At 38.9% G+C, this 20,943-nt stretch overlaps 1 protein-coding gene across 1 annotated transcript in view; it reads right to left on the reverse strand.

Annotated features, from left to right (window-relative positions):
- Positions 1 to 20,943, reverse strand: part of MYO1D (myosin ID) — a 315,887-nt gene that overhangs the window by 267,204 nt on the left and 27,740 nt on the right. The window contains exons 11-13 of the mRNA XM_011992864.1: positions 17,255 to 17,325; positions 13,484 to 13,558; positions 6,074 to 6,206 (exon numbers count right to left, since the gene is read on the reverse strand). Coding sequence (XP_011848254.1) covers positions 6,074 to 6,206; positions 13,484 to 13,558; positions 17,255 to 17,325 — 279 coding nt within the window. The remainder of the gene's footprint in view (positions 1 to 6,073; positions 6,207 to 13,483; positions 13,559 to 17,254; positions 17,326 to 20,943) is intronic.

Here is a 20,943-nt window from a genome sequence, read left to right on the forward strand (position 1 = left end):
TGTGCCCTGCCCCCGTGAGTCTTAATGTTTCTTTTATATGTTTCATTTCTTGGTCTAAGTGGAATTCTGGATAACTCCTTCAGTTCTTATTTTCATTTCACTACTTTCTCTTCAGCTTTATGTAAACATGTTAAACCTATCCATTGATTTTTAAAATTTTAATTACTTAGTTTTTATTTCTATCAATTGTCTAGTTGCTTGCTCTCTCTCATTTTCAGGTCTTTCATTTCTTGATATATATTAAACATTCTTACATTCTCTTTCGGATCATTTCTGTATCAGAAGTTTTCATGAGTCTGAACCTGCTGTTTGTTGTTTAGTTTGCCTTTTACCTATAGTATCTTGTAGTGATTCTTTACTGTGAGCTAATTTTCCTTAGAACTTTGTGGAAATTCTTTAAGGTCTGGTATTGGTGGCCCATCTGGAGCCGCTGCTGCCATGATGCTGGCTGCAGCTGGGGAGGCGCGGCTGGGGTTGCGTGCTGAGAGATGAGTAGACGATGGGAGGACCTGACTGCAGAGAGGAGCTACCCACTGAAAGTCTCCTTTGAGCTGTTCTGTCACCCAATAAAGCACCTCTTTGCCTTGCTCACCCTCTATTTGTATGCATACCTCATTCTTCCTGGACACAAGACAAGAACTCGGAATCCACTGAATGGCAGGGCTAAAAGAGCTGTAATACAAACAGGGCTGAAACACGCTCCTTGCTTGCCACGTTGTGGGTGACGAGGAGTGAAGAGAGGAGAAGAGCTATGGCCCTTCCTATGCCTGGTCCAGTCGCAGCCTCACAGGGAACCAGTGCCTGTGTTGTTGCCTGGAGCTGCCTGCCCTGCTGGAGCCGGTGTGCTTGGCTGTGTGCAGTGGCTGGACCTTATGCTCACTCACTCACACACCCCTTGCCATTCTGTGCCTGGTTCATCCTTGGCAGGTGTGGAATCCAGGTTGGTAGGGCAAGCTGAGTGCAGCCTGCCAGGCTAAGCAGGTGGAACAAGCCCGGCAGGCTTGAGCAAAACTCAGGCAAAGGCACCACCAGCCACAAGGGTTTCTGGCCAGAAAAGTGACACCCCAAGGATCCTGTGACAGTATGAAAATAGTTTCCTTAAGAAAAACAGTTTTACTTGCTTTTTTCAGATGCCTGGGGCAATTATAAGACCTGGACCACCTTTAATCAAATTGTCAGTGTGAGGCTTTTTCAAGCTACCCAGGTAGTATGAGTTTGGGTTGCAAACCTCCTAAAAGCTCACTTATGATTATAAATTCCCAAGAGAGATTCACACCCCCTCCACCCGTGGCTCAATGCCAAGAACCAAGACACGTAGTTTTCCTTACTGATAATGAGGAATTACTTGTAGTTCACTCTACATGTAGCCCTTTAAAGACTCACCATTGTGTGTGTGTGTGCACAGAATTCCTTATTAGACACCCTACTTTGGGGAGGCCCTGGGCTTCACTTCAAGGACCCAGCCTTGAATAACTATATTCAAAGTTACCCACTTCAACAAATCCCCACAGGGTGAGGGGCAGCTTTAGGAGTTTTTCCCTTCACTCAGTTAACTTCTACATTCACTCAGCTCCTGGCTTGCATATACCTTACTTTTTGTTAGTTCACGGCTGCATTCAAGATGTTGATTTTTATATTTTATCTAATATTTCAGTCGTTTTCAGTTGGCTTTAGTGGGCACCTCATTCACCATGTTGCCAGAAAATGCATTATTCATATATTTTTGAGGTCTTTACATCTATATTTCTAAGTTAAATTGATCTCTAATTTTATTTTCTCATATTAAGCTTATATTAAGGTAACATTAATCTCATTAAATGAGTTGAGTAGTTGCCTCTCTTCTTCCCATCCTCCAAAACAGTTTCCATATGATAGGGATGAATGGTTCCTCAAAGGTTTTATAAAACTGATTTCTAAACCATCTAGATCTGATGTCCTTGGCAAAGTTGGGAAAAGGTGGATTTATCATCAGTTATTCAGATTCTTTAAGGTTACTGATATATTCAGGTTGTCCCTTTCTTCTTGAATTAATTTTGATAACTTTTTTTCTAGAAAACCATCTACATTTCCAAATCATTGGCATATAGTTATCTATAATATTCTTATGTTTTAAGAAATCTCTATAACGTCTGCATAGTAATAGTCCCTTTTTTGTTCATAATTTTTTAATTTATCAGCTTTATTAGAGGTCCTATTGATTACTTTTTTTCCCATTATTTTAAAGTTTTACTATTTAAAAAAATATTTTCTTACCTATTTCTTTAGGTTTTCTTTGGAGTTCCTTTTCTGGCTTCTTGAGTTGCACTTAGCCATTAACTTTTCAGTCTTTCTGGTTATTTTACAAAGGCATAACAAATGGATCACTTTAGCAGTATTCTATAAATTTTGACAAATTTTTTGTCATGTACTTCCTAACATTCTGTAATTTCCATTGTGATTTCCTCTTCAACCTATGACCTATTTAGGAGAGTACTTTTCAAAGTTCCCAAACATTAAATTTTTTTTTAATGCTGGTTTTTATTTTACTTGCTTTTAAGATGAAAAATATATCTGTATATGCGCTTCTTCAAAGTGGTTGAGATGGCTGAGTGTGGTGGCTCACACCTGAAATCCCAGCACTTTGGGAGGCTGAGGTGGGTGGATGACCTGAGATCAGGAGTTCAAGACCAACCTGGCCAACATGGTGAAACCCCATCTCTACTAAAAATACAAAAAAAAAATTAGCCGGGTGTGGTGGCACACACCTGTAATCCCAGCTACTCGGGAGGCTGTGTGAGAACTGCTTGAACCCAGGAGGCAGAGAGGTTGCAGTGAGCTGAGATAGCACCATGGCACTCCAGCCTGGGCAACAAAGCAAGACTCCATCTGAAAACACACATACACACATACACATACACACACACACAAACACACACACCCCCCCACACACACCCAAAATGGTTTCCTTTGTCATCTATAATGTGGTTAATTCTTGTAAATGTTCCATGTATACTTTATTATTTTTTTGAGATGGAGTCTTGCTCTGTTCCCCAGGCTGGAGTGCGGTGGCACCATCTCACTTACTGCAATCTCCACCTCCCAGGTTCAAGTGATTCTCCTGTCTCAGCCTCCTGAGTAGCTAGGACAACAGGCCACTATGCCCAGCTAATTTTTGTATTTTTAGTAGAGACAGGGTTTCACTATGTTAGACAGGCTGGTCTTGAACTACTGACCTCAAGTGATCTTCCCACCTTGGCCTCCCAAAGCGCTGGGATTACAGGTGTAAGCCGCCATATCTGGCCTCGATGTATACTTTAAAGGAATATATATTTCCTATTCCCTGGGTATGGGGTTCCTTTGATCTATTTGATAAAGTTTAAATTTGGTTTTCAAAGCTTCTGCATTCTTACTAACATTTTTGTCTGCTTCATCTATCATTTATCTTTCTGATAGCACTGGTTTAAAATCTCCCATTATGATGGTGGACTTGTCAATTTGTCAATTTTTCCTTTAAGATTTTTCAGGTTTTTTTTTTTTTTTCTTTATAGAATTTATAAGAAGCATGGGTATGTTGTTAGGTACCTAGTTCAACATGGCTTGTCTTGGACAGTTTTATTTTGTTATCACTAGTTTACCTGTATAATACTTGCTTTCTTAAATTCTATGTTCTTTCACATGAATGTTGCTTTTAACCATTTTTGGTGACAGGTGGCTTGATATCTTTATCTATGCCTTTGTTTTTGAGCTTTCTGCATGGTGTTATTTATGTGTGTCTCCTTTAAGCAGCATACAGCTGGATTTTCCACCTATCTAGTCTGCTTAGTCTATTTACATTATGATGAATACCAATTATTTAGATTTATTTCTATCATATTATTTTGTTCTAAATGCAACTCTTTTTTTTTTTCTGCCGTCCTCTAGAACCCCTCACTTTGGCTTCACCTTCTTGCCTTCTATTGTACTGATAAGTTGTCTATATTCTTCTGCTTATCTCTGCTGCCTCCCTTCTCCCCTGACCTCCACACACACACATGGATTGGGAAGCTGTAGCAGAGATTGCTAGGCTAGTTCCCCACCTTATGTCCAGTATCTTTTTCTTACTTTAAAACAGAATTCTTATTGCTAGCTGAGTGCACTGCTGACCAGAATGTAAATGCCCTTCCCAGCTTCCCTTACAACTCTATGTAGCAAATAGGATGTAGCTAAAGTGTTGTGTCAAACTTCCAGGAAGTCTCTTTGAAAAGGAGGAAGTTCCAGCTGCCATCATGGACCAGGAGGATGGATGGCAAGCACTAGGATGGTAGAGCAGAAGGACAGAAAGAACTTGGGTCTCTAATAACTTTGGATCTGCCATACCAGTCCTGGGATGCCTTCTTCTATACTTCATTTATAGGAGAGAGTAATAAATGTCTCTTTTATTTAAGCTACTAATTCTGGGATCTGTTTTATTAGAAGTTGAATGCAATTCCTGATACAGAAATTATAGAAGGTTCTAGAATTTCATTTCTTTACAAGGCACATTAACTACCAAGTTTAGAAAACACAACAATTCTTTTTCTAGTTAATTGACTGACTATAGTAAACTGAATATTTAAAAATATTTCATGAAATTCAGTGTTCAACTGTTTCTTGTGTCCTTTGCCTTCGTTCCAGGTTCACTTTTCTTCTTGCTGGATGAAGCAGGCTGCAGCTGACATGCAAAGAAAAGCTGAGATACAAGAGTGAAGAGTCCTAATGGCATTCTAGCCTTCAGTGCCAGTGTCCTTACCCCTGCCCTTCTGGAGGTTTGATTATATAAGCCAACAAATTGTGCTTATATGCGGTCACTTCAGGCCAAAGAATCCTGACAAAAGGAAATAGAAAGCTACTGAACAGATGTGTTCCTGTGGCATTTGCCTAATTTATCCATAGTGAAGTAACCAGAAACGGTATAGATTTAAATTCTTAGAGAGGAAATTGATTTAAAAAAAAAAAGATAAAGAAGAAGAAACTACATAGGAGAAGCACCAGAAGAGAAAGATAAAAATGAAGAAACTAAAAATAACATGGCTCAGAATGCTGCCTAATTTATCAAACTTGTCAACAGTAGCAGTTAAGGGTAGAAATATGTTCTTTAAGGAAAAAAAACAGACAAAAGTTATCAAATAGTATTAGTCCTCAAAGGAACAATGAAAACCACAAATAATTGTCAATAATGCATCTTTTTTTTTTTTTTTGAGACAAGGTCCTGCTCTGTCACCCAGACTGGAGTGTAGTGGTGCGATCTTGGCTCACTGCAACCTCTGCCTCCCAGGCTCAAGCAATCCTCCCACCTTAGCCTCCAGCATAGCTGGGAACACAGGCATGTGCCACCATGCCTGGCTACTTTTGTAACTTTTTGTAGAGGAGGTCTCATTATATTGCCCAGGCTGGTCTCAAGTGATCCTCCTGCCTCGGCCTCCTGAGTAGCTGGGACTGCAGGTGCATGCCACCATGCCCAGCTAATTTTTTTAACTTTTGTAGAAGGGAGGTCTCACTATATTGCACAGGCTGGTCTCAAGTGATCCTCCCGCCTTAGCCTCCCAAAGTGCTGGGATTACATATATATAAGCCACAACACCCAGGCCAATACATCTTTATATTTCAATTATTTAAAATAGCCTAAGGACAATACTTGCATACTAAATTTCCTCTTAAAACTCTCTGGCCACTTTGTACTCAAACACAGTATATAAATGGTGCATTTTACAACTTAATTCAGGATTTTACTTATTTATCTCGGCCAGGTCCTGTTTTCAGCACAGGAAAAAAGTTCCTTTTGCTGGGCATGCTATGCCTTATATATTTTTTAAATTCAAGATTTTTCCCTTGACCATGACAGTAGACTAAAAAGCTCAAATTTAAGATACATACTAATCTGGGACACAAACAATTGTTCCACTGAGGTGAGATTTTTTTAAATGCAAGAATAAAAATTCTATTATAACATTCACTTTATACATATTCTTCAATCTACATGTGATTACCTAAAAAGCAAATCATATATACATTCTTTATAATGCATCAAGAGGAAATCTATGAGGTAAAATGGATATTTAGAAAAGAAAATAATTACCTTCGATGCAAGGTTGTCTACTAAAGCAATCATAGAATTCTTAAACAAGGTAGCAGCAGTCAGAGGTCGCTTGGTCACCTCTGTAATGCTCAGTTTGCCTTCAGGCCACATATTCTTGAGCACAGGATTTGAACTGAGAAGCACAGAAAAAAACAATTCAAATGTCACATTCAAATAAGCTGGATAAAAACTGATAAGCAATTCTGCTGAAATGTATCCTGAGAATCATAATTGGACTACAGACTGAACTCACAAGGCCTAATTGGAAAGATGATTCCATCCAGAAAATTATGCTGCAAGTATAATGACTGATACTGCAATGCAAATTGAGATTTTTTTCCAAACTACAGCATATTTAAAAAATTATTTAAACTTCTTTAAAGTGACATCTTTATTCTACCTACCTAGGACCCTCAAAGGGTCAATATGGCCCTTACAATACATATAGAAAACAAATTCATTTTTGTGATGGTTAGAAAATGAGGACAAACCACTAGTAGAAAAATGATCCTCAATGTCACAGCAGAAAACATAAAAGTGGCAACATCTTTGAATTAAAGCAAATATTTATATATTAATAGAACAGTTAACACTACAGAAAACCCGCTTTTTTAAAAAAAACACAGGTAGGAATATAAACCAACCATTTTTATATTGTCCCTAGTAAATCAGTTTACTGCAGTTCAAATTGTCAACAAATTTGTAGGTAGCATTGGCAGTTACAATATTTTATTGATGTGACATTAGGACTGTTGCAGTCCAATTCTAAAAATGCATTTCAGGCCAATTTTCAGGTTAAAATTATATATTCATCATTCTGCTCTGCGGAGGTATTTTTAAAAACGTGTAGTGATCTCAACTGTCATTTTTTTCTGGTTTCATTTTGGGTGCTTTTGATGTTAAACTAGTTGGAACTGAAAATGTTGCTTGCTTCCTAGAAACTTTTATCAGAAAAAAACTTTCCTTAGAAAATTGGGGGTTGAGAAGAGAAAATAATTAACATTAGCATTCACTGCTAATTGTTCTTACTACTGCTAACATTTTACCCACTTTCTTTCCCTCATATAAAATTTTAAAAATTGAATTGGATCTCCATAGCACCCAGAATGTTTCTGTATGTAGGTGCTCAAAATAATAGCTGCAAGATGAAAGAGCAGATGAGCGCAAAGCGAAGAAGATAAATGGTGATGTGTGGATTGACTGGGTCTGTGAACACAGACAGAGCAACACTCCCAGCCTTTACCATCATCAGCAAGCAGTGCCAACTACTGTCAAAGTGGCTACAAAATGCTGCAATAACCTGTGGTTTATGAACCCAGTTTCATTACTTTCTAGTCCTATTCCATAATTTTCCATTTGTACACTTATATCAAAATGACTACATAGATGTATATTGTTTTTCCTTAACCTTTTCATTCTTATCTTTAGCACAGAAATAATTTAAGGCAACATTCTTAACTTACAGTGCACATGGTTCCTGAATGCCATTCTAACACTTACTGAATAGAATTTTCAGAAAGTAGAAAACTGTACTTTGAGTACTTTGAAAAGTCTGACACATGTCAAAAGACTGTGTCTTTTAGTCACTGGCATTTGGTCTATGCAGTTTCTACACCAAATTCTTTGTCTACCTTACTCACTGTTGGCCATATTTGGAGACTATTCCTGCACTACACTGTAAAGGTTGGAAATGAAGGAAATAAGATAACATGTTAAATAGCAGAATTGATACAAAATGAATCCAAACAGTTATAGGGAGTCATTTTAAAGACAAAGAACTTTCAGGCCAAGTCATGACTGTAATATTTTTGTTTTTCTGAGACAGCGTCTCACTCTGTCACCCAGACTGGAGAGCAGTGGCGAGATGATAGCTCACTGCAGCCTTGACCTTCCGGGCTCAAGTGATCCTCCCACCTCAGCCTCCCGAGTAGCTGGGACTACAGGCACGTGCCACCATGCCTGGCTTTTTAATTTTGTGTAGAAATGGGGTCTCCCTATGTTGTTCAGGCTAGTCTCAAACGATTCTCCCACCTCAGCCTCCCAAAGTGCTGGGATTATAGGTGTCAGTCACCATGCCCAGCCTGAATGTAATATTAACAAAACAGTTTTCAAAATATTTTAAATACCAGAACCCTTATCTCAAAAGGGAAGCTCCTCCAGAGACCTAGTATGTATAAAAGGTAAGGCAGATCTCACCTGGCTAACAAGACAGCAGTAAAGAGTAAAAGTTTGTGCACCTGGAATGCAAAATGCTTGCTCCCTTCCTCCCTCCATTTACACAGACACACACACACATACATGCATGCATACATGTGTGTATACTATCAAGGTCTACAGAACTAGAATTCAAGGAACACTGCTTAAAAATAATTATATTGCTGGGTGTAGTGGTGCATGTCTGTACCCCCAGAGGCAGAGTTGGGAGAATCACTTGAGCCCAGGAGTTCAGGGTTACAGTGAGCTATGATCACACCACTGTGCTCCAGGCTGGGCGACTGGGATAACACTTCTAAAAAAGAAAAAAGAAAAATAAAAATCATTATATTAACATATACAAATAAAAAATGGATTCAAATTTTGGAAGGCTGTTAGCCATGGAAGCATCAAATAGTGTCCAGAGGTGAAGGTGGCTCATTCTAATACCATCTAGGAGGATGGTTTTATCCAATAAATAAATAAATAAATAAAGTCAAGACTTCCCATCTCACGGGCAAGGCCTTTCCTATTATGGAATATATGCAATATGCTGCATTTAACAGACTTTCAATCTTTCACCCCTTTGGCAAAACTATTCCTATTGTGAAATGGATATATCTTAGCCTGATGCCTTTACTTGTTGGGTTTATCTAAGTTCCTTTGTTCTGATTCTGTGCTTACCAGGCAACTAAGCATTCTGGATTCCATGCGTAATAATGAATCAGAGTTCTCATTGCTATTTGACTTCCCAAGCAGGTTTGCCAGCCTGTTATATGAACACAATTACAGTTGGCCCTCCATATCCACAGCTTCCACATTCAACATACCATGGATAGAAAATATTTTTTTAAAAGATGGTTGTGCCTGTACTAAACATGTACAGACTTTTTTGGGGGTCATTATTCTCTAAGCAATACAATATAACAACTATTTACACAGCACTTACATTTTATTAGGTTTTATAAGTAATCTGGGCATGATTTAAAGTATCTGGGAGGATGTGGGTAGGTTATATGTAAATACGACACCATTTTATAGAAGGGACTCGAACATGTATGGATTTTGGTATCTTCGGTGGAGGAGGGTACGGGATGGAATTAATTCCCCATGGATACTTCGGGACAACTGGATTCCATTCCATGTTACTGTTAGATTTTCCACGAGAAATAAATCCACATGCTGTTTTGTTTCTACCTGGCCCAGAGAGCCTGGGCTATATTAGTTCACCACCGAAAGGTGAAGCTGTTCTCAGTAGCTGAACTTCTGGGCCATGGTACATTCCAAAGTTAACAAACACCACCTCGTGCAGCCTCTTGGTACACAGACTGGCAACACACCCTGATGGTACCACTGGCTAAATAAGGCTGTTTTTTCCAAGTTGAGCTTTTAGCATTTTCTGCACAGAGAAATGCTAGACTCCGTCATTTGTCCCTCAAAATGAATGTGCCTTACCTGATAAATTAAGCATTGAAATTCCCTTCTGAAAGTCCTTTTTCTCCATGCCTAGTTCTTCCAAGGATCCTCTCTCACATTCCTATGTCTCTGTAACTTTCTACTAATGATAGTGCTATCATTAATCTTGGTGGCTTCAACATCCACACAGATGAACCATTTGATAACAATTCTTGAAAGAACTGTTTAAACACAATGTCTCTATATCCTCATTTCCTGTATTCCCTTGAGCTGACATCAATGAGATCTTTGTCTTCAATGCTACATGGAAACCAGTGTTGTCAAGAGTCCCACTGACCTTGGCATTAGCAAATCCAATGGTCAGTCTTGGTCCTCTCATCACTCCTGCTTTTGACAAGATTTGATGTAGTGTATCAATTTTTTTCTTCTTTAAACATTTTTTCTTGGCTTGGCCTCTGTGACACCAGATTCCCAGTTTACTTCCTTCCTCACTGGCATGCTCTGTTTCCTTTGCTAGTTCCTCTTTCCTTGTTTGACTCTACATGTTACAGTGTCTCAGGAATTAGTTTTTTTAACCTCTTCTTTTTTTGAAATCCATGCTCACTCCCTAGATACTCTCATCTAGTCTACAGCTTTAAATATAATCAATACACTGACGACTGTGAATTTATATCTCTAGCCCCACCTTTCCCCTGAGAGCCACACGCATATTTGCAACTGCTGATTTGGCACTTTTAATTCAGTATCCAAAATGCACTTCAGACATAACACATCCAAAACAAAACTCTTAATTTCCCTGAACCAATTAGCGTTTCCTCTTGTCTTCTCCTATCAGGCTCAGGTATCACCTCTGATTTCTGTCTTCCTCTCACACTACACATGGTCTCTACCAGCAAATCTTGTCGACTCTACTTTCAAAACATCATCCAATCTGACCCCTTTTCATTATCTCTGTCACCACCACCCAGGCCTCAGCCTGCACTATTATTATTATTATTGTTTTATTTTATTTTATTTTATTTTTGAGACAGAGTCTTGCTCTGTCGCCCAGGCCGAGTGCAGTGGTGCAATCTTGGCTCACTGCAAGCTCTGCCTCCCGGGTTCATGTCATTCTCCTGCCTCAGCCTCCCGAGTAGCTGGGACTACAGGCACCCGCTGCCACACCCAGCTAATTTTTTTTGTATTTTTAGTAGAGACGGGGTTTCACCGTGTTAGCCAGGATGGTTTCAATCTCCCTCGTGATCTGCCTGCCTCGGCCTCCCAAAGCGCTAGGATTACAGGCGTGAGCCACTGCACACGGCCGCAGCCTGCATTATTAAACTCGCCTGCTTTACTGTCTATTTCCATACTTGTCCCTTACTGTGAGCATTTTACATAGTAGTAGCAGCATTGATATCTTTAAAACATAAATCACATCACATCACATCACATCATAAATTCCAACGCTTCCCTTAATACTTTCTTCTTACCCGGACTCAGGCTCTGTGATCCAGGCTCTACCTACCTTTCTAAAGTCACTCTCCCCATCCCTCACTTTGTTTTCCCCACAATGGCCTTGCTGTTAATACACTCAAGCTCATTCCCACCTTGGGGCCTTGGTACTAGCTATTCTCTCTGTCTGGAATGCTCTTCCTCCAGATATCTGCATGGCTCCCTCCACTTAATTCAGGTCTCTGCTGAAATGTCACCTCTATAAGAGGCCTTTTCTGACTACCCTATCTATAATTCCTTCCCAGCCCCTCCTCGTCTGTACCCTTCAATCTCTTACCTACTTTATTTTTCTGCATAGCACTTGGCACAAACTGAAAATTGTTTCCTTGTTTATTAACAGTCACCTTCACTAGACTATAATCTCCATGAGGCCAGGGACTTTGCCTACATTTTTTCACAGCTGTATCCCAGAATATAGAAGAATGTGTGCCTCAAAGGTACTCAATATATTTTTGATAATCTACTGAGCAACTGACTAAGTAGACTTAATAAATGAATGAATATAGTTCTTTAACCTGTAAGAGGATGGCCAGGAATCCTCTTTCTTCTTCATGGACCTTCTGTTTAAAGTATCCATACTAGATTTAAACTTGTTATCATTTGCCTAGTTTTATTCTGCCATAACTTTTCCACATTTTGTTGGTTTGTGAGAAGATTCTGTTGGCTCAGTCACCATCAGTGCTCACTGACACGAGATGCCACTCTGATATCAGAGCGGTCTCTTATTTGGGGGTGAAGACACTACAATGGGAATCTGAGTATGCAAAACTTCTAGCTGGGCCAGATGTCACCTGACACTTCTTCATCACACTGGCCTGGCCTGAGGACTGCTGAGTATACTGGTAGGGGATGCTGGAAGGCTGGCAGCAGTGAGCACAAAAACTGAGGCAACCCAAGGGAAATCAAAGCAAATCATATTATTAGCAGGGCCCTGCCCAAAATTTATAAATTTTATCATAAAGTTAGTTATATGCTATTTATTAAGTCTGATAAAGCAGAACAAGAAAATGTGCCAGAAACTCTTAAAATTGCATATAAATATAACCATGTGCATATATTACATATGTCAATGAGCTTAATCTAGAGTTAATAAAATTTAAATCTTACCTGTTATACATAAGGCGCTTGAAATCTTGAAATAAAGTATCTTTATTTTTGTCAATAAAACCAATGACAGAATAGCTAACAGGAGAGAAATCACAGAAAACATGTATTATTTACCAAGCAAGAGCCACATTTAAGCTTTTCTAGGAGGCGACAAGCCTTTCCACCGTTAATTATGCAATCAATCATCTAAAAGCTGATGTTGTTCACCTTGTCTGTATTAAAGGATACCGAATTTACCTACTAAATAGAAGGGACTTTGTTTCTATTCTTCAAAAGGAGAGCAAGCATCAGTACTATTATTATGATTAAGATGATAATTTCCTACTGGTTTATTGCTTACCTCAAGAAGATGACTTTTTAAAAGATAGCTGTATTTATCATCCAGCATTCCTAAGATAAAAGCAAAACAGCAACATACAGGAACTAACAGTCTCATCCGTAGGGAGATCAAGTGACTTGCCTAAGGTTCACTCAATGTTCAGGGTAGGATAAAAGAATCCAAGAAGAACTGCAAAGGATGGTAAGAATTGGATAAGCAGAGGAGAAAAAGGCAGGCAGATCACACAGGGAAACAGATCAAATAGAGTGATGAAGGCAGGCACATGCATGGCATTCTGCAGAGAGAATGAGGAGGCCAGTATAGATGATTTGGAGGAAGGGAGATGAGTAAGGTCTTGAAAGTCCAGCTAAGATTGCAGTTGGTGAGAAGAGTGGGAATAGAACTATACTACTCCAGTGACTGGCACGAACTCTAGGAGGAGTGAATTCAGTTTTGGGGTTCTAAAAGTAATTGAGGACTCTGGGTGATTAAGACAGAGGCTAAGAGATTAAGCAAATAGGAACTTTAGATACAGCTACACCTTACAGTTCTGCTCTCGTGCCTGTTTTCTCCCTCGGCAATCAGATCAGTATAGGCAATTCCCAGATCTCTAACCTGGATTGCTTCTCTTACATATTTAATCCTGCAAGAAAGTTCCTTCAGGCTGTGCTGTCCATGGGTACTTCAAATCATATTATTAGCAGGGTCCTGCCCAAAATTTATAAATTTTATCATAAAGTTAGTTATATGCTATTTATTAAGTCTGATAAAGCAGAACAAGAAAATGTGCCAGAAACTCTTAAAATTGCATATAAATATAACCATGTGCATATATTACATATGTCAATGAGCTTAATCTAGAGTTAATAAAATTTAAATCTTACCTGTTATACATAAGGCGCTTGAAATCTTGAAATAAAGTATCTTTATTTTTGTCAATAAAACCAATGACAGAATAGCTAACAGGAGAGAAATCACAGAAAACATGTATTATTTACCAAGCAAGAGCCACATTTAAGCTTTTCTAGGAGGCGACAAGCCTTTCCACCGTTAATTATGCAATCAATCATCTAAAAGCTGATGTTGTTCACCTTGTCTGTATTAAAGGATACCGAATTTACCTACTAAATAGAAGGGACTTTGTTTCTATTCTTCAAAAGGAGAGCAAGCATCAGTACTATTATTATGATTAAGATGATAATTTCCTACTGGTTTATTGCTTACCTCAAGAAGATGACTTTTTAAAAGATAGCTGTATTTATCATCCAGCATTCCTAAGATAAAAGCAAAACAGCAACATACAGGAACTAACAGTCTCATCCGTAGGGAGATCAAGTGACTTGCCTAAGGTTCACTCAATGTTCAGGGTAGGATAAAAGAATCCAAGAAGAACTGCAAAGGATGGTAAGAATTGGATAAGCAGAGGAGAAAAAGGCAGGCAGATCACACAGGGAAACAGATCAAATAGAGTGATGAAGGCAGGCACATGCATGGCATTCTGCAGAGAGAATGAGGAGGCCAGTATAGATGATTTGGAGGAAGGGAGATGAGTAAGGTCTTGAAAGTCCAGCTAAGATTGCAGTTGGTGAGAAGAGTGGGAATAGAACTATACTACTCCAGTGACTGGCACGAACTCTAGGAGGAGTGAATTCAGTTTTGGGGTTCTAAAAGTAATTGAGGACTCTGGGTGATTAAGACAGAGGCTAAGAGATTAAGCAAATAGGAACTTTAGATACAGCTACACCTTACAGTTCTGCTCTCGTGCCTGTTTTCTCCCTTGGCAATCAGATCAGTATAGGCAATTCCCAGATCTCTAACCTGGATTCCTTGCCTTACATATTTAATCCTGCAAGAAAGTTCCTTCAGGCTGTGCTGTCCATGGGTACTTTAAGGTTACCGTATCCAAAATTATTTCCTTGCCTGCCCCGACCTAGGTCTTCTTAATACTTTCAAGTCACTTTTGACTGAATCTTTGTGATTTGATCTCAAGCTACTCTTACAGATAGTTCTACTTCTCTGTGCTACAAAAAAGGATACACTTCAATCAGATGGACCTAGTTGCTATTTCCTGAATATTCTGTAGCACCCTTCCCACTTCTTCTTATAAAAATAATTCCTAGCATTCGAAGACCAGCATCAGCCCTCCTGGGTTTATTACACAAACCTGGAAGTATTTCCTTACTCTAAATTCCAACTGAGTAATTGCTATTACTCATATGGCAATTATTTTAGACCATTGTTATTGTATACATGTATATAAATGTGTCTATGTGTATATATGTGTGTTTACATGTGTATAAATAAGAACACATACAAACGTACATATGTGTATGCATGTATCTTACATGGCAAGCTCTTTGTGGGCAGGGACCATACCTTATGAAGTATTGAGCACACAGAAGATACTCAGTAGAAATCTAGAAAAGGATTGAAGAGTTTAAGAAGTGAAGAGGAAGTCTGAGGCGTTGAATATTCCTCAAAAGGGTTAGTTGAAGTTCTAGACTAGGAGTCTAGAAAGCTAGTTATTATCTCAGTTCTTCTGTAAATTTGCTAAGTGACATTGAGTAAGAACTGCACTCATTCTGCATAAGTTTCTTCATCTGTAAAACGAAGTGGCTGGTCTAGGTCATCTCTAAGGCCTCTATCCAGCTCTGCATTTGTGCCATTCTGCATTGTATGAAAGTACCCTGTAAGTGAGGCTTGGATTTTTAGTGGAGATATTTGTATGGTACTGGATCTTCCCTCTTCAGTATTACAGAACCTGGGACCATGACCAGAAAAAGTGGAAAATGGTGCCATTCCATCACTAATGGTTAGCTTGACAGATGGCGTGATAATTTTGAGCCATATCATTTTATGGTCCTAGAATTTTAATTTAAATCAGGAACAGCTATTAAAATTTCTTTTTAATTTTTTAAAAATTAAACATCTTTTCGGCATGTATAGAGAAGATGATTTACCTTTTTTTGTTTAATCTCTTCCTGCAATGGATTACATGTAAAGAATTCCTAATGCAAAAACTAAGAAAAAGAGTTCTTTAAACAATAAGATAAGGAGCAGTGTTCAGTGGACAGCAAAGGCATAACAAATATAGTAGGCTAAGAAATGCAGCCCCAACAAAAGTTTCACATCAAATTCCCTGGAACCTGGGAATGTTACCTATATCATAAAATATGTGATGAATGATCTTGAGGAGAAGCTCATCCTATATTATTCAGATGGGCCCTACATGCCATATCAAATGTCACTTTAAGATAGAGGCAGAGTGGCTAGGCTCGGTGGCTCATGCCTGTCATCCTAGCACTTTGGGAGGCCGAGGCAGGCAGATCAATTGAGATCAGGAGTTCGAAACCAGCCTGGCCAACATGGTGAAACCCCGTCTCTAGTAAACATACAAAAATTAGCCAGGCATGGTGGTATGCGCCTGTAATCCCAGCTACTCAGGAGGCTGAGATAGGAGAATTGCTTGGGCCTGGGAGGTGGAGGTTGCAGTGAGTTGAGATCGCGCCACTGCATTCCAGCCTGGGTGACAGGGTGAGACTCCATCTCAAAAAAAAAGAAAAAAATAAAAAAAAAAAAAAGAGATAGAGACAGAGGGACAGTTAACAGACACACAAAGAGGAGGGCAATGTGACTGGAGTGATGCAGCCACAAGCCAAGGAATGTCCAGTGCTACTGGAAGCTGGAAAAAAAGGAACAGATTCCTCTCTACAGGAACCCCCAGAGGGAGTGTGGCCCTGCTGACATCTTGATTTTGAACTTTTAAACTTCAGAACTGTGAAAGAGTAAGTTTCTGTTGATTTAAGCCACCGACTGTGGTGAATTTGTTACAGCAGCCCTTGGAACCTAATGTACTAAGGTAGTTTTAATTTTTAGTAATACTTTCTGATCAACTTCTACTTTATTGTATTGTTAATAAAAATATGACTAGTAAGAATTCTACTTTTTCAAATAATATTTGGAAAATAATGTAGCGAAAATGGTTTTTGCTTATGCAGTTACCCAACTATTCGTAGAACTTCATAGAGAGGAGTCATTGTCACCCAGGGGCCTTTTTATGCCTACTGTTTCTTCTACTTGGAAAGCTTTCTCTTTTCTCTCCCCTCTTCCTAATTCATTCCCCTGACTAACGCTCTTTTACTTTTAGGACTCAATTTGGATGCCACTTCCTCGAGCAAGACCTCTCTCTGCCCCTCTCAGCGGGCTAATTATTCCTCCTCACTGCTCCTATAATGCCTTGTGTTTCTCTAGTTTAACTGTTTCCATTCTTCATTATAGTGACCTTTGATGGATGTACATGCCTATATTCTTCACTAAATTGTTGGCTTCTTTAGGGCAAGGACCATCTTATCCATCTTTCTATCTCAGTTCTTAAAATACTTCCATGATTTATTGACCCACCAGCTGATTTTTACTGAATCCTAACTATGCCAGGAACTGCACATGGGCACATAGTGTGTGTTCAATAAACGATTGAAAGGCAAGGAATGAATGAAGCTGTGCCATTTTTTCAGTTGAACAAATTAAAATACGTTGACATATCAAATGACCAAAACATGCAAATGAATATAAAACCAATATACATTTTTCCTGGTTATATTTTCTAAAGTGAGGTGGCATGCAAATCATGGTAGTTACCAATGTAAGATACTCACACCACATCTCCTGCATAATGTCGAATTCGAAAATCTCGATCAAACTCCAGAATTTTGTCTGAGGCACAGAGCTAAGAAATCAAGAAGGATATTATTTTGAAAACGGACATTTTTGCTTTCCTAAAAATACAGTCCAACTTAATATGAAATGATGATAATATCACAAATTATGACATCACATTGTGTGGGGACTGATTTAAAAATATGGCTTATGTATTATATAGTAAAGACTAAACTTTCACTAGAAATCCACACAGCTAGATTACATTTCCTGTCCACTCTTACAGATGGATATGGCCAAGTAACCAAGTTCTGGACGATGGAAGTAAAGTGTGGCTGTTCTAGGCCTAAACTGGTGAAAAGTGAATGACCCCCCCTTCTGTGCTTTCTTCTCTCCTCCCACTAGTTGGATGCAGAGGGTAGTCTCTAGGGCATGGAATAGTCAGAAGACAGAGGAAGTTTGGGTCCCTGAGACACAGACTTCTACTATGTTATGAACTTTAATCTTGGCTATAGGGCAGGCACGGTGGCTCAGGCCTATAATCCCAGCACTTTTGGAGGCTGAGGCAGGCGGATCGCTTGAGCCCAGTAGTTCAAGACCAGCCTGGGCAACATGGTAAAACCCCATCTCTACTAAAAATTACAAAAGTTAGTCAGGTGTGGTGGCATGCATCTGTAGTCCCAGCTACTGGGGAGACTGAGATGGGAGAATCCCCTGAGAGTGGAAGGCAGAGACTGCAGTGAGCCAAGATTGGGCCACTGCACTCCAGCCTGGGCGATACAGCGAGATCCTGTCTCAAAAACGAAACCAAACCAAACAAAATTTAGCTACTCTCTTCATGCAGTCCAGCCTACCCTGACTGACAGAGTTTCTTTCTCCTCTAAGGTCCACTTAAGGAGGACCATACCGAAGGCTTACTAGTTGTTAGGCACATACATCTTATTCGGTCCTCACTGTTGACATCTAAGGTATAATGATCTCTCTGTAACACACATGGCAACTGAGGCTCAAAGAGGTTAAATAATTGGCACAAGATCACATAGCTAGTAAGCGGTACCCCTGGGAAAGACTCCTGGAATCGAATGTAACATCTGTGCTCTCTTATATACACGGAGGCCTGGCTTAGCTGTCTGCTAAGCTGAGACTCCAGTTCAGGACTATTGCTTCACAGAAGATAAAGCTTCTGCAGCTCTTTCCCACAGAAGAGGAATAGTTTATGGGAAGGCAGTTTTTATATAGCTGTGGAGGTCTCTATGACTTTCTACAATGTTCCTTGTTATAGTAGGACCTAGACTTCTTTGTCTGCCCTGTGAAGAATCACTTGGAATCTTATAGTTTTTTAAACGGACATCTAAGAGAGTTCACAAAAGTTTTCCTGGGAAGGCCGGGTGCGGTGGCTCATGTCTTTAATCCCAGCAGTTTGGGAGGCCGAGGCAGGCGGATCACGAGGTCAGGAATCCAAGACCATCCTGGCTAACATGGTGAAACGCCGTCTCTATTTAAAAAACACAAAAAATTAGCTGGGCGTGGTGGCAGGTGCCTGTAGTCCCAGCTACTCAGGAGGCTGAGGCGGGAGAATAGCGTGAACCTGGGAGGTGGAGCTTGCAGTGAGCCGAGATTGTGCCACTGCGCTCCCGCCCGGGCGACAGAGCAAGACTCCATATAAAAAAAAAAGTTTTCCTGGGGAAATATACAAAACTCACTTAGGTTCTAATGTTAGGTAACAAATAATCTCAACCTGAAAGGTGTTTTCTATTAATTTGACAAGTGAATAATTATAGGAAATTAGAGTCAGACCTCCAAGGTTCAAATCTTGGCTCTACCATCTACTCACTCTGACTTCTTTAATAATTACTTATCTCAGAGAGTGGTCCTGAGGATTAAATGAATATGGAGAACAAAGCATCTACCATACAGAGAGGTCTCCAAAATACTTAATTCCCCTTTCCTGCTCTCTCTCTTATTAACCTCTTTTACAAACCATTTTATTTACAAACCCCTTAAGGAAAAGGACCCAAGAGATGTCTACACTAATAGAACATTCTTACATTTGGATACTGCAAAGTCCCAACCGATCTGAACACAGGAGGTTTTAGATTTTTCTTTACTTTTTTGGTAACAGCAAAGTTATGTATCTATCATTTAACTTTTTATATTAATAATTTAAATAATAATTTTATGCTTTATTGGATCATTTGCCTGTCTCTCCATGGCAACTTTAATGTGGAGGAAACAATGTAGTCCCTAAATGAAATAACTGTTACAAGACAGAAACCTCTAATTTAACATGCCAGTAAGTCTAGCTAATCAGTAACCAGTAGCAAATGATGATATCCAGCTCAATACACAGAATAGCATATGTAATAAATGGTTCACAGTGATTAAAATATTTTGATAGTTTGATCATTTCTTTTCTTCATTAGGTAAAAATCCCAAAGAACACGTTTTAAAAATCTCTATCTCAAAGAAATAAAAGGTATTCAAACTGGAAAACAGAAGTCAAATAATTCTCGTTCACTGATAACATGATCTAATACCTAGAAAACCCTAAAGACTCTTCCAAAAGACTCCTAGACTTGATAAGCAACTTCAGTAAAGTTTCAGGATATAAAATCAATGTACAAAAATAAATAAGTATTTCTATACACGACCAACAACACTGAAGCTGAGAACCAAATCAAGAATTCAATCCCATTTACAATATCCACAAACACTCACACAAAAGAAAACCCTAGGAATATATTTAAACAGGGAAGTGAAAGATCTCTACAAGGAGAACTACAAAACACTGATGAAAGAAGTCATAGATGGCACCAAAAAATGGAAAAACATACAATGCTCAAGGATTGGAAGAATCAATGTCATTAAAATGTTCATACTGACCAAAGCAATCTACAAATTCAATGCCATTTTTATCAAATTACCAATGTCATTTTTCACAGAATGAGAAAAACAATCCTAAAGTTCATATAGAACCAAAAAACAGCCCAAATAGCCAAAGCAATTCTAAGCAAAACAAACAAAACCAGAGGCATCATATTACCCTGACTTCAAAATTATACTACAAGGCTATTGTAACCAAGACAGCATGGTACTGGTACAAAAATAGACATATAGATCAATGGGACACAACAGAGAGCCCAGAAATAAAGCTGTATACCTACAATCAACTGATCTTTGACAAAGTTGACAAAAATAAACAATGGAAAAGGATATGCTATTCACTAAGTGGTACTGGGAAAAATAGCTAGCCATATACAGAATGAAATTGGACCCCTGTCTCTCACCATACACAAAAACCAGCTTAAGATGAATTAAAGACATAAATGTAAAACCTGAAGCTATAAAAATCCTAGAAGAAAACCTAGGAAAGACTCTTCTGGACATTGGCCTAGGCAAAGAATTTATGACCAAGACCTCAAAAACAAATGTGACAAAAACAAATGAGACTTAATTAAACTAAAAAGGCTCTGTACAGCAAAAGAAATAATCAACAGAGTAAACAAATAACCTACATAATCAGAGAAAATATTTGTAAATTATGCCTCCAACAAAGGACTAATATTCAGAATCTACAAGGAACTCAAATGATTAAATAACAAAAAAAATTACATAACCCCATTAAAAAGTGGGCAAAGAACATGAACAGGTATTTTTCAAAAGAAGAAATACAAACAGCCAACAAACA

This window comes from Mandrillus leucophaeus, unplaced genomic scaffold (genome assembly GCF_000951045.1).
Source record: "Mandrillus leucophaeus isolate KB7577 unplaced genomic scaffold, Mleu.le_1.0 Scaffold419, whole genome shotgun sequence".
Taxonomy (NCBI): domain Eukaryota; kingdom Metazoa; phylum Chordata; class Mammalia; order Primates; family Cercopithecidae; genus Mandrillus; species Mandrillus leucophaeus.